This window comes from Phascolarctos cinereus, unplaced genomic scaffold (genome assembly GCF_003287225.1).
Source record: "Phascolarctos cinereus isolate Bilbo 61053 unplaced genomic scaffold, phaCin_HiC Scaffold_4;HRSCAF=312, whole genome shotgun sequence".
Lineage (NCBI taxonomy): Eukaryota > Metazoa > Chordata > Mammalia > Diprotodontia > Phascolarctidae > Phascolarctos > Phascolarctos cinereus.
Genome location: NW_027555847.1, coordinates 211,668,915 through 211,686,738, shown reverse-complemented (window position 1 = coordinate 211,686,738; position 17,824 = coordinate 211,668,915). Strand labels below are relative to the sequence as shown.

Below are 17,824 nucleotides of genomic sequence, written 5' to 3'. Positions count from 1 at the left end.
TCTCATGTATAAAGCTGACTTTCCACTTTAAATATATGCTATTCACATATTAAGGAAAAGTCCATTTATTCCAATGTATTTTGGTGTTTTAAACATACATGACTGCTGTACTTTGTCAGAAGACTTTTCTCATCTAAGATCTAAGATCATGTGATTTTTATTGTTTTTATTAGTATAGTTTTCCTAATAATGAACCAACCTGCATTTCTGGCATAAAGATAACCTGGTCATGGTGTATAAATCTTTCTGATATATTGATGTAGCCTCTTCGTTAACATTTTATTCAAATTTGTGTATTTTATATTTTTGTAAATATTCACCTATTTCATTTGTCAGTTTTATTGGCATAGACTTAGGCAAGAGAATTTCTGATATTTTCTTTATTCTTTTCACTAGTGATTTCTTTTTAATTTTTGATACTAGAAATTTGGTTTTCTTTCTTAAATAAATCAAACTAGCTAATGATTTTTCTATTTCATTGGCTCTTGAAAATCCAAGTTCTTAGTTTTATTTATCAATTGAATGTTAACGTCATTGTTTTTGCTTTCAATTTAATTAATTTCTTCTTTGTTTTTCAGAATTTCTATTTTGGAGTTCAGCTTTGGTTTGATATTTTTTATAGGTTTTTTTTTATGTCCAATGCATTGATCTATTTTTCTCTCTCTTTTGCTGATGCAAGTGTTTAGAGAGATTAAATATTCCCCCAAGGACTGTTTTAGCTACATTACAAAAACTTTGATGTGTGGTCTCAATGTTGCCATTTCCTTTGATCAAATTATCTATTGTTTCTGTGATTTATTCTTTGATTCATGAATTCTGTGTGTGTGTGTGTGTATGCACGCGTGTGCGTGTGTGTGTGTACGTGCATGGCAATTGGGGTTAAGTGACTTGCCCAGAGTCACACAGCTAGTGAGTGCTGTGTGTCTGAGGCTGGATTTGAACTCAGGTCCTCCTGACTCCAGGGCTGGTGCTCTATCCACTGCGTCACCTAGCTGCCCCCTGATTCATGAATTCTTTAGGATTAAATGATTCTCTGATTCTTAATGCTTTTTTAAAAGGCCTTTAATTGAACATAACTTTTACCAAACTGTGTTCTGTAAAGGATTTGCTCAATATTTCTGCTTTTTTGCATTTTTGTCAGGTTTTTATGCCCTAATACATCATCAATTTCTGTAAAGGTGTCATGTGCAACTAAGAATGTGTATATGCCTTTCAATAATGACCAGAGCTCTATCATATTTAACTGTTCTAAAAATCTATTCAAGTTCTTAAATTCTTTCTTGTTTATCTTTCTTACATTTGTCTATGTCTGAAAGGAGTACATTGAACATCTCAACTATTTTAGTTATTGTTTATTTCTCTCTGAAAATTGTTTATTTTTTCTGGTAAATGCCTAGATGCCATACCACTCACTGAGATGTGAAAGCAACCCTGAGTTCTCTGTTATGCCAACAGAGTACAAGCTAAAAGTTAAGGTCATAAGTAAATCATGACTTTACAAAATTATCCAAATCAGGAATATACAAAATTATCCAAATCAGGAATCTGCTAAATTCTTCAGTTAAGATACCAAAGTCAAGCAATTTGAAGTTTCAATATTAACTGAGTTTTCCTTCTCTTTTTTAGAAAGCCCAACTTGCACAACTTGATTGGAAACTTGAAACACTGAACTGATTCTTCCAGAGATTTCCTAGTCTTTGCATAGACTCTGAAGTTCTTTAGGCAGAAACTAGGTTCAATATGGTGAACTGTGAAGAATAAGGACTTTTTACTCTATGCCTTTTAGCCACTGAAATGAAGAATTCTGTTCACCTCAACAGAGACCTCAGCTAGAAGTTGTTTATGTCTTTGAATATTAAGTCCTGCTTATTACTGAAACAGGGAACTCTGTTCACTTCAACAGAGACCTCAGTTGGAGTTGGAAGTTGTTTATGTCCTTGAATATTAAGTCCTGATTATTACACTGTTAAGATAGCCAAAAGAGCTCAGATTGGAAAAACTCTTTTTTTAAAAGGAAGTGTGGATTAATAGAGCAAAGGTCAGAAGATCAAAGTAAGATCAGCAGCAAAACAGTTTTTGAGGAGGAACAGGATTAAAAGAGAGAGAGATAAACAGAAGAAAACTGGGAGAGAGTGAAATACAGTTAATAGGAAGGTGAATGGGATGAGATCACTCAAAAAATGGAAGCAGACAGCAGAATGGATTAAAAACTAGAATTTAACAATATGTGTTCAAGAAACACATTTAAAACAGAAAGACACACATAGAGTTAAAATAAGGGGATGGAGCAGAATCTATTAGGCTTCAGCTGAAGTGAAAAAGGCATGATATCAGACAAAGCAAAAGTAAAAATCAGAGCTAATTAAAAGAGATAAGGGAAACTGTATTTTGCTAAAAGGTCCCAAAGGGAATGAAGTAATATGAAAAAAAATTTACAGCAAGTTTTTCTGATAAAGACCACATCTCTCAAATACATAGGGAACCGAGTCAAATTTATAAAAATAAGAGCCATTCACCAATTGATGAATGGTCAAAGGATATGAATAGGCAGTTTTCAGAAGAAGAAATCAAAGTTATCAATATCACATGAAAAAAAATTCTCTAGGTCACTAATGATTAGAGAAATGAAGATTAAAGCAACTCTGAGGCACCCCCTCACACCTATCAGAAATGACAAATGCTGGAGAGGATGAGTACCCTAAATAGTTATACTACCGAACTGTCAGTGAAGTTGTCAACTGATCCAATCATGGGTTGGTCCAACTACTGGTCCAATCATGAACTATGCTCAAAGGGCTAGAAAACTATGCATGCCCTTTGATTCAGCAATATTACTACTACTTCTATATCCCAAAGAGATCAGAGAAAAAGGAAAAGGACCTATGTGTAAAAAAATATTTATAGCACCTTTTTGTGACAAAGAATTGGACATCAAGGAACTGCTCATCAATTGGGGAATGGCATATGATTGTGATAGAGCACTATTGTGCTATAAAAAATGATGAGGGTGGTGGTTTCAGAAACACCGGGAAAACCTATATAAACTGATGCAAAGTGAACTGAGCAGAACCAGAAGATTACTGTACATATTCATGGCAATATTGTAATGATGATCAACTGTGAAAGATGTAACTGCTCTAATCAATACAATGATCCAAAACAATTCCAAAGAACTCATGATGAGAAATCCTATCTACCTCCAGAGACAGAACTGATGAGCTCTGAGTGCACACTGAAGTATACTTTTTCACTTTTCTTTATTTTTGTTGATTTTCTTTTTTGCCATATGGCTAACATGGAAATGTTTTGCATGATTGCACATGTATATTTGATATCAGATTGTTTGCCTTCTCAATAGGTGGGGGAGAGGCAAGAGGGAAGCAGATCATTTGGAACTCAAAATTTTAAAAAGAATGTTAAAAATAAATTCTTTTTTTTAAACCTTTTTATTCCCTATTTCCCATTCAAATTTCCTTCCCCTGTTTCCCCACTGGCTCAGTACTATAGAGGTTACAGCCTATCTGAAGTGCCTAATTTCCCCACATGAGTCTCCACCCCTAATTGATGCAGTTTAGGGGTTCAGGGTCCTGGGACCCCAAAGTCACAATATGTGGGTCCTGCCTGAAAGAATTTGACCAAAGCCTCTTTTAGCCAAAGACAAGGTTTATTAGAACATCCGTCATATTGGGCAGACTCTTAAGGAGTCTGAACATTAGTAAGCTATTGGCTAGATTGTAAGAATCTAAGCCAAAATAAATTCATTTTTAAAAAGAAAATATTTTGCTTTTCCTGTCGGTGCAAGATGGCAGTGCAGATCTCCAAGAAGAGGAAGTTTGTTGCTGATGGCATCTTCAAAGCCGAGCTCAATGAGTTTCTCACCAGAGAGCTGGCTGAGGATGGCTATTCTGGGGTGGATGTTCAGTTACCCCAACCAGGGCAGAAATCATCATCTTGGCCACCAGGACTCAGAATGTCCTTGGGGAGAAGGGTCACCAGATTCGTGAACTGACAGCTGTACTTCAGAAGAGGTTTGGCTTCCTTGAAGGCAATGTAGAACTGTATGCCGAGAAGGTGGCCACCAGAGGTCTCTGTGCTATTGCCCAGGCCGAGTCTCTGTGGTACAAACTCCTGGGAAGTCTTGCTGTGCGTAGGGCCTGCTATGGTGTCCTCCGCTTCATCATGGAGAGTGGAACAAAGGGATGTGAGGTGGTGGTGTCTGGTAAGCTCAGAGGCCAGAGGGCCAAGTCCATGAAGTTTTTGGATGGCCTGATGATCCATAGTGGAGACTCCGTCAACTACTATGTCGACATAGCTGTCTACCACGTCCTCCTCAGACAGGGTGTATTGGGAATTAAAGTCAAAATCATGTTGCCCTGGGACCCAAGTGGTAAGATGGGCCCTGCCTGACCACATGAGCATCATAGAGCCCAAGGATGAGATTCTTCCTACCACCCCCATCTCAGAGCAGAAGAATGGGAAGGCAGAGCAACCAGCTATGCCCCTGCATAACAAGACTCTGTGACACCTGGAATGGTGTGCCCAAAGCTCTTCTGTAAAGATCTTTAATAAAATCTTTTTAAAAACAAAAAGAAAAAAGAAAAAGAAAATATTTTTAACATTATTCTGATAGAAACTATGAATATTATTCTGATAGAAGCTAAAAATTATACCAATTTCTTCTCTGTATCATACCGTTCAATTACCTAATTTACATTTATAAAACCCAGAGCAAGTAGCAGGTGGCATTTTTAAAAAATTTATTTTATTTTTTTTGTGAATCAATTGGAGTTAAGTGATTTGCCCCGAGTCACACAGCTAGTAAATGTTATGTGTCTGAAGCAGGATTTGAACTCAGGTCCTCCTGATTCCAGGGCTGGTACTCTATCTACTGCGCCACTAGCTGCCCCAGGTGGCATTTTAATAGTGCTTTTTTGGGGGGGTGGAGCAAGCAGTCCTAAACTTGGAGAAAAAGAATGTTTACTTAGTTACAACCAGTTGTTAATCAAAGCCCTTTCGATGGGTTCCTATACAAGTCTTAATAAAGAGTATTAAAATGTAAGCAATAGGGATTCCAAGTCATACTACTTCCCTTTTAAACCCAGACAGTTGTAACCAGAAAGATGCTAATAGGCAGGAAAGCTCTTCTCTACTGACCATGGTAGTGGTTAAAGATTTAATCACTATTACTTAGAAACCAATATTTTTAAAAGGTTTGAAACCAAAAACTAATAATAAGAGGAGACAAAAAAAACCAAAAGAAATCAGATACTATTCCTTAATGTAAAACTTATTACAAATGATTATGAATAAATTAGTGTACTGAAAGTGAAAATTACAAAGAAGAAAGCATCAAAGTAGTAGTTAAGTCATTTTTAGGCATATAAAAATTATTTTCAGGCTTCTGTGCTATGTCAATTTGATGTATGTAATAAGGATCACAAATTAACATCAAAATAGAGTACAATGAAATTGATTCATTCAGGTACACTAAAAGGAAAAAGGTCAGTAATGTAAAATTAACATCTTTATAAATATCTATACCATCTGAAAAGGCACATAATAGTATAAAGATAATTAAAATATCTACCTGGCGCCATTTAAACATTATTAGTTTTCTTCTCAGCACTATAAGTAAAGTTCATAAGAAAATCCTGACTTCATAAAAGCAGACAAATCAGAACACTTGTGCTATTGAACTCCTATGGCAATTACAGCATTCAAATAGTAGCCTTGACAAAAGGAGGGTTATATTTAGGTATGGCCATTGAAATTCTGGTATAGTTGAGAAAGCACTGTACTCACATACCCTGGGTTTGAGTCTTGACTCTATCATTTACTAACTGTCTTACCTTAAATAATCATTTTTTGTCTCTGGGTCTTTGGTTCTGATCTGAAATATAGTGATGTTTGGGATAGGAGTGGAGGGAGAGGAAGAGTTTGGAACAGATGGCTTTTAAATGCAAACATTTTATGAGATTTTGACTCTGGTAGGAAGAAAATTTACCTAGTCCAACTATTCTTATGCCTATTCAAAATGGGAAGGAGACACAGTATAAATACACAAAATGTATCTTCAATTGGTGGATCTTAAGCATAAGCTGATTTCATGTCTTGAACACAATTACCTGGAATCTTTTCATCCAGCAGTCCAGGGACCAGATTCCCTAGAGAGCAGAAGATTTTCTTTTTTACCAGTCTCTTTCACCTTCTCAAAAAATGTTTTATTAACAATGCCATTTGTTTTTATACCACATCCCAACAACATTCTGCTAATAGAGACTTTTTATAACAAAGGAAAACAATTAATCAAAACCAAACAATATAGTATCTAATAGTACATGTTCAATATTTCACAATTGTAGCCAACAGCCTCTTTTGAGACAAAGGGAGTGTGTTTCATCAGTGGTTTTCCTGAATGAAGATTAGTCACTGCATTTGCTGATTAACAGAACCTGAATTTTGAAGTACTTTAGTGTTACTTTCAATTATATTATTGCAGTGGTATACATCCTTCTCCTGATTGTTTCTTCACTTTGTATCAATTTATACAAGCATCCCATTTTTCTGAATTCCTCATTAGTCTTTTCTAATGGTGTAATAATTTTCTATTAAATTCATACACTAAAATGTATATGGCTTGAATTCTCCAATCAATGAGCACCTACTTTGTTTTCATTTTTTTTACTACTACAATAAATGTTGCCATAAATATTTTGGAACCTTTCTTTCTCTCATTGACATCCTTGGGATCTGTGCCTAGTGTTGTGGGATATTTGGATCAGGAAGAATGAATAGTAAGTTAACTTTTCTCACGTAATTTCAAATTACTTCCCAGAACAGCTGGACCAATTTGCAGCTCCACCAATACTATAATTCTGTGCCTATCTTTTAATAGCTATTCTAATTCAGACCATGTCTTTTATCATCTTTGCCAGTTTGACAAGTCATATAAAGGATCACAGAATGAGGCCCAGAGAAATAAAGTGACTTGCCAAAGGTCACAGAGTTCCTATAAAACCTGCACTCTTTTCAGCTCAGAGATGGCTTTGTCTTTTATTAGTAATGTTTTGAAGCATTTTCATATGGTTTTTCCTTTAATTTCCATATAACCTCTACCATTTATTCCAATTCTATATAAATTCTTAGAATTTTAAAAGATAATAATTGGCCATTCATTCTTGGTCAAGACAACTTTTTTATTAAGAAAGAAAGAAAAATTTGTATTTCAAAGAATTTGAAATGATGCACTTACCTTTTTGGGATCCATGTTGAATTTCTTTCTTCCCATGGCTATTTGCTTATTCCTCTGGGTAGCTTTGCTATTTATTTGAAATAATTAAAAAAAAAATATTATCAGGTGTTCTCATACAGCAGAGTAATTTTAGAGGATTTTTTTTGCATAGTCATCAGTATTATAAAACATTTTCATAGGATGTTTTATATTTAGGGAGGAGTATTTGCCCTTAAGAAAAGCATACTTCACTAAGTCCTTTGTAAATAGAAGTTTTGGCTATTTTGGATTGCTCCTAATGTTTGACAATTTCAGGTTTATTTTCTTAAGAGACTTTAATGGTGATATAATAAGAGGAAAAAAAAACCAGTTTCATATTTCTTAAATAGGACACACCAAAGTTAGTTGATCTTGAAATGCCTAACGTATTTAGCTCTGAACAAATAAAAGTGAATGGTGAATTAGAAAAGTACAGTAGAAGGAACAACTCAATGAAAGAATTCTCTGATTATTCCAGAAAGCATAAGAAAGAGTGGTATTGAGGGAAAAAGAGAAAAGATTAATTTAAATTGCAAAAGCTTTCTCCATCTCTTAAGCTGAATAATGTGGGAACTGAATAAATTAAAGGTGTGCATACAAGTAGCTTACCTCTCCTCTATACAAGTTAGGTTATCAATCTCTGTCATCACTTCTGTAATTTCAAATTTTAGCCTCTGCCAAAAATAAGAATAGAATCAATGGGAAAGAAAAATTAACTCATACAGGCTCAGAATAATTTTAACATTCCATATACAAATTTCTCTGAAATTTCTAATAGGACAACAAGTATAAGAATAATTCCAATATACAAGAACTTCACAGTAAGACCCACTAAAACCCAGATGAAATCTCTCTCTAAAACTTGGATTAAAGTCCTTATTTAAGATATTTATACTACTTAAACATATTTTCTATATCTCTAAGGTCTCTTCTATTTCTAAAATAGTCTGTTTTGATATGGTTACTGCCCTTCTCTTTTATTTACAACTGTGTTCTTGGGAAGATTAGGAGAAAAAATGAAGGTCAAATTCCTCTAAGGTAAGCCATCATGCCATTTCAGTGATACAATTTCAGGTAATTTCTATCATTTGCACAAGACCAACAGATGGAGTTAGAGCCAATGAGGTGGTTTATCTTACAAATGATCCATACTATTTAGCTAAGTCTGAATTAGAAAGAACAGATTCTTCACCAACAGAAAGTTTCTTTACTTTTACCTATGGCAAGGGAATGCAGTTAGGTTCTTTCTTACTACTGAGGTAGAAAAAGTTCCATTATCATTAAAAGATATGGCTAACAATGAAATCTATCCCAGCCTGCCTGATTTCTCAGGGAGAGGAGGGAACAACTTGGAAAAAACAAATTGTATGATTTTAGCTTTTGTACAAAATTGAGTCAGTTATGGATTCTGATACTTTATGTACCAAGAAAACCAATACCTAGAATGGCAATTCTAGGGTGAACTGTGGGACTTTTTAATTTGTTCAATTTGTTTGATAGCACATTTAGCACTCCAATCTGTTATTATGGAACAAAGAGGTTTCTGAAAGGAGTGATAACATTTCCTTTTGACTTCTCTCTATATTAGTTAGTGTGAGAAACTTAACTCAGGAAAGCTCATCAACAGAGGAATTACTGGCTTGTGACTGCCCTTTGAATATCTACTGCTACCACTCCTGGATCAAGATTAATTTAAACTGCAAAAGTTTCTCCATCTCTTAAGCTGAATAATATGGAAACTGAATAAATTAAAAGTATGCACACAAGTAGCTTACCTCTCCTCTATAAAAGTAAGTACTCCTGGTATCACTGCCTTTCCTTGTACTTCTCCTATATAGTGATGGAAGTCTCTGATGATAAACTATACTGACAATTCCCTTTATCTATATTTATCTATATAATTACCTGTACAGTCTTGTTAGTCACTTTCAATTTGCACAAGTTCACATATAAAGCTTTTATATTCACCTCCAGTTCCCTATCTGCCATACCCAGTCCAAATTAGAATGTCCTCTCATAGCTCTAATGTCACAAGTTTACACTCAATTCTTTAATTCAAAGTTGTTCATAAAACTTCTGCATCCTAACTCTGTAGGTTCCTAGGATTCTGCCCACAGAATTTTCCTGAAGGATAATCTTTCCTGGTACACTGACCAAAAGAGATCCACCATTTCCCCTTGTTCTAGAATTTTCTCTAATTGCTCCCTGAGACACAGTTTATAGCAACAAAGCTGATTCCTTCTAATGTTTTTGGATCCAGTTTCTTTAAAACAGGTGCTATTTTATTTTATCATAGATTATCAGATCATATAGTAATGCTATGCATTCCATATCTCTTATTTTAGGGTCTCTCCACCCTTAAAGGGGTAACTATTTCAAAGTATTCATCTTAGGGTCTATTGTCTCTTCCAAATACCTACAATGACAAACAATTTTGCATAATCAAAACCCAATTAAATGTTATTTTTAAAATTTTATTTTAATACATATTTATTTTCTTTCCTCATTACCCCCCCAAGAAAAAACAAAACTCTTGTAACTAAGTCAAGCAAAACAAATTTCCACACTGTCCATGTCCAAGAATGTATGTTGCACTCTGCAACTTGAGTTCATCTGTGACCTCACTGTCAGGAGGTAAGTATCATAGCTCCTCATCAGTTATGGTTAGAATCATGGAATCACAGTTGGTCATTGCATTGCTCAAAGTTCTTAAGTCTTTCAAGTTGTCCGTCTTTGCAAAAACATTGCTGTTCTCTTGAAAGCCTGATTATTTCTTGATTACTCTCCCCCTAGGCAGACTTTTGTTACCTTCAATTCATACATGATGTTAATGAAGGGACTTTTATTTGTTAGTTTCCATAGTAGATTACACAGATTGAAGGTCATATGGGTCTCAATCCTCCTACGGATATTAATTTACTGGCAAGTCATAAGTAGTTTCCTTACAATATTACTGAATCTTATTTTTTTAAACTAAACTTTATACACTGCAATATATAGGCTCTATGCTTTTTCAACTTATTTAACATATTCCCATTGTCTTTTTGTATATTTATATATGGAGAAACACTGGACAAATATTTTACATATTAATGAAGATTACTAGATTTTACAAATTGAAATTTAAAGATTCATTACCTCTATATCATCAATAAGCTCTTTTTTTCTGCGACGAATGTTTAAAAGTTCTTCTCTCTCCTCCATTGAGAGGTCATCAGGCACTAAAAATAAAAAAGAATCTGTAAAAATTTTAATCTCTTAGTTTCAAAAGCTCTTTACAAATTAGTGATCACAATATCTTGGCGGGGAGAGGGTTACAAAGGCAACTAGGGTTTGTTGCTTTTCTTTTCTATTTGTCATGTCAAACAGATTTCTGGAATCATCTATGAAACAGTTCACTGAAATCAAAAGACCAAGAAAACAAATTGAACACCAACTCTCAGCCCAAGGTAGCTGTGGCTTCACCCACCTAGCACGCTGCTGCCTCCTGTCTTTACCTCAAAGTGCTTTGGTACTTTCCACTAGGCTGAATAAAAAGAACTGGAAATAGTAAACAAAGATGAGAGATATATCTGGACCAGAGCAAAGATACACATTAGAAAACCACACTGGAGGTGACAACATTTTGAAAACACTGAATCATAATTTCTCATCTACTTTTTTATCTCTAGAAAAATTCAAGATTTGTCAGCAAACTTACCACAGAATCTCAGAATTGGAAGGGAATTCAGAGACTATGGAGTCCAAAAGGTACCCAGACAAGAATTACTCTAAATTATAACCAACTAGTGGTCATCTCTCCTTTGTGTGAAGGCCTCAAATTAAGGGGAAACCACCAATGCCTAAAGCAGCCCATTCTGCTTTTGAATAGTTCTAATCGCTAAGTTTTGGGGTTTTCTTACATTAATTAGAAATCTTCTTCTCTGCAAATCCTACCTATTAATCCTAGATCTGCCTTCTGGGGACAAACACAATGAGTCTACCCTCCACCCATGATTTGGGACAAGGCACCTCCACTGGTCACAACTTGATACCACTAAGGAGAGCCATGGACCTTTCTTTTAACCAATCAATCCTTGGTGTCCAATTGCCTCCTTGTCACCAAGAAAAATGCCCAACAAGCTGGGTGCTGACTCCCCACATTCATATCTCTGTTGGAGAAATCCCGAAGTCCCACTTCAACATGACCTTTGGTCTCACCATCCTCTTGGAAGGAGATTATCTACTCTGACATTACCCCCCAAAGTCGTTGGTCCTTGCCATCAGTCCTACTACTTTCCCTGCCCATATAATACCTGGCCTTTCCATCTACCCTGAACTGAATATGAACATGAATCCTCCTTTGTGTACTGCCTTCTCCAAATAGAATGTGAGCTTTTTGAGAGCAGAACCTGTCTTGGTTTTCTGTCTGTATCTCTAGTACTCAGTACAATGCTTCACACACAGTGAGAGAGACTGAAGGTATATGAGAGAGGGGATGACTGACACAGCAAGATCAAGGGATAAAGACATTTATTAAACAATGACTATGTAAAAGACAGAAAGTGAAGTGGAGACCTGGGTAAGATAATGTGAAAACCTACCTATCAGAACCCAGGGGAAGATGGAGATGAAGGTGATAGCTGGAGAATAGATGGCACGGTTTGGAGGTAACTGAGAACTGAGGTGGATAGGAGTATGACATGCCTCTCTTCACTACTCTAGCCCACTCGTATTACTTTACTTCAGTGATTGTTTCTCTTAGTTCAACTAGTTTTCTTCTTCTTTTTTCTTTTTTTGCATTTACATTCTACTCCATAGTATTTCATTATTATATATTTCTTCTTAGTTACCTCCAAGCCAAGTCATCTACTCTCTAGCTATTGCCCTATCTCCTTCCCACCAGAAAATTGGAATCCTCTCCTGGAACTAGGCTCTGAGAAGTGGACTTTCACTTTGTCTTGTCCAGATCCAGACCTCTGCCTCACTTTGTCAAATCTATAAGAATACAAGTAATAATAGATAAATGGTCAAAGGATATGAATAGTGCTTCAATGGAGAAATCAAAATAATTTATAGTGATATGAAAAAATGCTCTAAATCATTATTGATTAGAGAAATGCAAATTAAAACAACCTTGAGATATCATTTTACACCTATCAGATTAGCTAAAATGTTTGAAGTGAAAAGTGATAAATATTGGAGGGGAGGTGGAAAAACTTGGAAACGAATTCATTGTTGGGGGAACTGTGAACTGATCCAACCATTTTGGAGAACAATCTAGAATTGTGCCCAAAGAGTTATTAAACTGCCTATACCCTTTGACCCAGCAATATCACTACTAGGTCTGTTTCCAAAAGTGATTAGGGAAAAAGGAAAAGAACTCATATGTTCTAAAATATTTACAGCAGTTCTCTTTATGGTGGCAAAGAACTAGAAATTGTGGGGATGCCCATCAATTGGAGAATGGCTGAATAAGTTGTGGTATATGATTGTGATGGAAAATTATTGTGCTATAAAAAATGAAGAGCTCAGTGATCTTAGAAAAACATGGATAGACTTGAATGAAATAATGAAGAGCAAAATAAGCAGGACCCAGAGAATGTTCTATACAGTAACAGCAAATACTATTTTAAGAACAACTTTGACTAAGTAATTTTGACTATTATAAATATTCAAATTAACTACAAAGGACCTATGAAGGAAGACACTACATTCAGAGAAAGAACTGATAAATAGAAGTAGTTATAGAATGATTTTACATATAAATACATATGTGTCTAATGGTAACCATCTCTAGGACAGGAGAAAGGGAAGGAAAAAAGAATGTTACACAATAACTTTAATATATATTTAAAGGGAATGGTAAATTGTACACAACAGATTTGCAGTTTTATGTGCAATCATCTTTTTTCTATTCTACTATGTTATGGAAATGCTTGTTTTATTTCTTAAGTACAGAATTTTTTAAAAGGTGATAATCTGTATCTTAAGGAGATACTCAATAAATTTTATCCTAATGGATTTGTTTAACTATTAAATAATTGTTTTGATACTTTTAAAAATTCCTATTATTTTGAAATTATTCACACACATGTGATAGATCCTTCATAACTAATAAAAACAGTGAAGAAAAAAAGAAACTGACATATAATACTGATGAGCTTCTCTAGGCAACCAAATTTTGCCATAATTTTCCACAAGACCTCATGACTGACAGTATCAAGGCCTTGGTCAGAACAATGAATATTGTGTACAGACCTCTGTTCTGCTCCTGGCATTTCTCCTGGAGCTGCTGAGCAGGAAACCCCATATCAACTATTCCTCAGACCTTTCTGAAGCCACACTGGCTCTCAGGTAGATGACCATCTTCCAGTTGAAGACCTCTGGCCAGAATCTTGCCAGCAATGGCTAAGAGAGACACCTCTTCCCCCCACCCCCGTGATTGTCACGGAACAACCTATTTCCCTTTTCTTTATAGAGATGGGCAATGGAGGCATCCCTAAATTCCTGGGGGACAACCTCCTCTTGCCATATAACGTAGAAGATTTCAGTCAGTTTTTGTATGAACTGCCTTGGAACTCTCAGGTGCTTTGCTATATGAGAGGAACCTAAAGGCATTCAAAGTCTCTTCTTCAGTTGGAAGTTGAGCTGGAGAGGGACTGACTTTAACCTGAGGTCAGTGGCTTCAGCATTGATTGATTGATGACTGCTGAGAACACTATGGAAGTGTTCAGCCCATCTCTGTAGGATCATGTCCTTATCACTAATCAATGAGGTTCCATCAGCACTAAGTAGCTGAGATGCACCATAGGTCTTTGGCCTATAAACAGCCTTCAGGAAAAGTGCTTTGGATTGTTACTATCAGCATAAAATTGAGTTTCATCTGCCTTCTACTTTGCTTTTGATGGAATTAAATGCTGCCTTCTTAGAGATGGACAGATTATCCTACTGGTAAATCCTGTGGAGTTCTTATTTTTCACTTAGCAGCCTCTGTATTTCCTCATCATTTTTTATCAAACCAATCTTGATATTTGAAAGTACCCTAGCCCAGATCAGTAAATGTAGTGCTGTACACCAAATCTCTAAAAGCTGCCCATTCCTTTTGTGCTCCACTTCTCTCCCAGTTAGCAATGAACTGTTCATGCTTAGAGAAGCACACTAATCTGTTGACATTGTCTTCTGGTCGTCTGTGCCTGCTCTGGAGTTAAAGCCACCCAGGACTATAAACTTGTTCTCTTGTAACACACTGATTATGAGGGTCTCTAGGACTTGATAAAAAATTTCTTTGATCTCATCAAGGTCTGTGATGGTGGGAGCATATATACTGATGATGGTGCCCTGGCGCTTTCCTGCAAGATGCAATCACATTGTTGTGAATCTGTTGTTCACTCCTTTTGGTAGGCATACAAGCCTGCTGACTAGCTTAATTTTTACTGCAAAACCTATGTCAGCTTCACTCTGTCCCCATCACTATGACCACTCCAGAAAAAAATGTGTATCCAGCTCCAACTTCGGTAAGCTGGCCTTCATTTGCCAACCTTGTTTCACCTGGGGCCACTGTTTGTCTTTTTTTTTTTTTAGGATAGGCAATGGGGTTAAGTGACTTGCCCAGGGTCACACAGTAAGTGTTATGTGTCTGAGGCTGGATTTGAACTCAGGTCCTCCTGAATCCAAGGCCGGTGCTCCATCCACTGCTCCACCTAGGTGCCCCCTGGGGCCACTGTTTGGATGCAATACCTACTGAGTTCTCGTGGAACAAGAGCTGTACATCTTTCAGCTGTTAATATGGATTTCGTATTGTCCATAAGCATGCACACATTCCACATACCAATGATGAGTGGAATCATCTTTGCAAAAGTTTTTGTACATTTTGGGGGGTTTTGACTAAAGGGTGGTCCCTACCTGCTGTGGCAAGCAGGCCAGGGTTGGGTGAAGCAAACCATTTTAAGGCACCTTTTCCAGTTGCTTCCTCACACCAGGAGGTGAGTCCTTTAAAAAAGCTGCTCAGACATCCAGAAGGGTGCTGAATCCTGCAGCTGCTTCAGTCCAGTGAGAAGATGACCCTATGGCTTGGGCCAGCTGTGTGCAGGGTTATGAATACAGCTCCCAGTGTACCTGTACCTGCTGCTTCATCACTCATCTGTTGCCACAGGACTTTAAGGTAGGTAAAAAATGATTAGCATGATGTCTTTTGACTCATGCATAAATTGGATTTAAAAGTGAGGCACAGTTCCTTGAAGTCTTCAGCCCATTCTCTCTTCCAGAATCGTCAAAGTCCAGTGGCAAGATAAAAGTCAAGACAGCTAACAATGGCTTGGGATGCAGTGGATGACCTTGGAGTCTTCTATGTCTGACCAAGCTTAAATGCATCAAAGCACCTGCTTCAGTCACCTTCATGGACATTGGAACAAATTATTCTTATCTGTCCATTTCACCAGGGGAAGTTTTCACATTCTTGGGTAGACACTCCACCTAATTCACCAATGAGTTTGAGACCCCTCAGTTACCCTCAACCTGGCTTAGCCTATCTACCAAAATAGTTTGCTGGGGTGTGGCCACTGCAGACGCCACAGCTTCTTGTAATCACAGGTGGGAGTTAGGTAAATTAGATGGACACCAAAGGTGAAAAGCAGCCCTGAAAAGGGCTCATCTAACATGCACAGCATAATGTACATTTCATCTAATTGCAAAGTATACATGTCACTTTTTGAAGTCTTTCTACAATAACTGATTCAACATCATCAGATATATCATGTATCCAACAGGACATTATACTGTTAAAAAGGAGTATCATTTCTAATTTCTTAATGGAATCAAGTCCATGCATTTGATAATCTCTTTCGCACAAGGAAAGATAAATTGTTCTGCAATAGTATGAACTTCTCCATTTTTGGTGATTTGATAATTTATTAAATATGAAGCTCCAATTGCTTTTCTACTTTTTTGTTTATTCTTGGAAATAAATGAATTATATGTTTTTAAATCTTGTTCTTTCCACTTAAAAAGATCAACAGGCTTAACAAAATATCTTTCGTGTTTTGATTATAAATGTTAAGACAAAAGAGATTTTAAGCTGCTGTTTGAATGAATTTCTCCACAACTTACACACTGTACTCATGGATATCCATTGTCACCAAGAATAGAAAAAAACAAATTTAATGTAGTCTTCATTATATTTCCCCTTTTTCACACCCACCATAAAACAGGTATCTCAAACATCTTTGTGTATTATTTCAGAATTGTAACCCAAAGACTTTTTATTAATTTCCTATCAGAGTGTATTGATTCTGAATGAATATTGAGATTTCTCATTAACACATTTTTCAACATTCCTTTTTTTAAATAAACATCCAGTCTTTCTCCAGTGATTCACTGAAACTGCTATAATTTTAAAAATAGAAGAAAAATTTCTGAAATTTCATTTCCACATTCAATACTCATTAAAATACATAACAATACCACACCAGAACAACTGATGCAAACTTAACACACCTAAAACTGAACTCATTATCTTTCTCCCAAAACCTCCTCTTTCTCTAACTTCTCTATTTCTCCTGATTACACCACCATTCTCACACTCAGGCTTGAAATTTGGGGAATCTATCTTTGACTACTCCTTTTCTCTCACTCTTTATATTGAATAAGTTGCCAACGCCTATTGATCTATATTTAAACAGCTCTAGAATCCATCTTTTCTTTTCTACTTATACTGCTACAACCCTAGTTCACAACCTCATCAACTCTCCCCTGGGTGACTATATTAGTGTCTTTTTTTGTTTCAATGGGCCATAAAGTTGGTGGAAGCAGGTGCCATGGAACACTTACAGTTTGGTCAGATATGAAAGACACCAAGGTCACCGAAGGCATCCCGACCCACTACCAGCTGTCTTGATTTTTGTCTTGCCACTGAATTTCAATGACTCTGGGCTGAAGACTTTACGCAACTCTGCCTCACTTTTTAAATCCAATTTACATTAAAGTCAAAAGACATCACCCAGATCATTTTACTATTTCATTATTTTATTGGGAAAACTTAGAAACATCTCCATCTCAAATGTTTATATGGACTATTTGTGCCCCACCTGTGGTAGAGCCTTCCAAGCTCATAGTGTTACGATCAGCCACAGCCAGATACAAAGTAGACTGAACCTGACATTGTAGTATCACTTTGGTCCTCTTCAAGCATGAAGGACTAACAACAACTGTATTAGTGTCCTTACTATCACTAGTCTCTTTCTGTTCCAATCTATGCTTCAGTAGGAGGTAGGGAAGGAAAAAGGATGGAAAAGGGAGGGAGAGTGGGTGGGAAGGAGGGAAGAGAAGAGGGATAGAGAGTGACCAAGTGAGCAAGAGGATGAGAGAGAAAATGGGAGGGAGCGAGGGGAGAGAGAGACAGAGAGAGACAGACAGAGAGAAGGAAGTAGTGATTTTTCGTGGCTCCCAAGTGGGAAAATTGGGCTATGATCATGAGGTTCTGAGTCCCTTTTGCCATGTAATTTGCTAAAGCACTACTCTGATCACATTACTCTTATGTTTAACAACCTTATGTAGTTTTCCATTGCCTACCAACTA

At 36.4% G+C, this 17,824-nt stretch overlaps 1 protein-coding gene and 1 pseudogene across 3 annotated transcripts in view; one reads left to right on the top strand and one right to left on the bottom strand.

Annotated features, from left to right (window-relative positions):
- CYTH3 (cytohesin 3) overlaps nucleotides 1–17,824 on the bottom strand; it is a 145,539-nt gene that overhangs the window by 32,954 nt on the left and 94,761 nt on the right. For 2 of the 3 annotated variants that reach the window (XM_020965339.2, XM_078152901.1), the window contains exons 2-4: nucleotides 10,409–10,491; nucleotides 7,880–7,944; nucleotides 7,253–7,319 (exon numbers count right to left, since the gene is read on the bottom strand). In XM_020965339.2, the coding sequence (XP_020820998.2) occupies nucleotides 7,253–7,319; nucleotides 7,880–7,944; nucleotides 10,409–10,491 (215 nt within the window). Of the gene's footprint in view, nucleotides 1–6,125; nucleotides 6,165–7,252; nucleotides 7,320–7,879; nucleotides 7,945–10,408; nucleotides 10,492–17,824 lie in introns of all 3 variants that reach the window. The other variant, XM_078152900.1, reaches the window with a different exon arrangement.
- Nucleotides 3,767–4,594, top strand: LOC110193487 (small ribosomal subunit protein uS3 pseudogene; annotated as a pseudogene).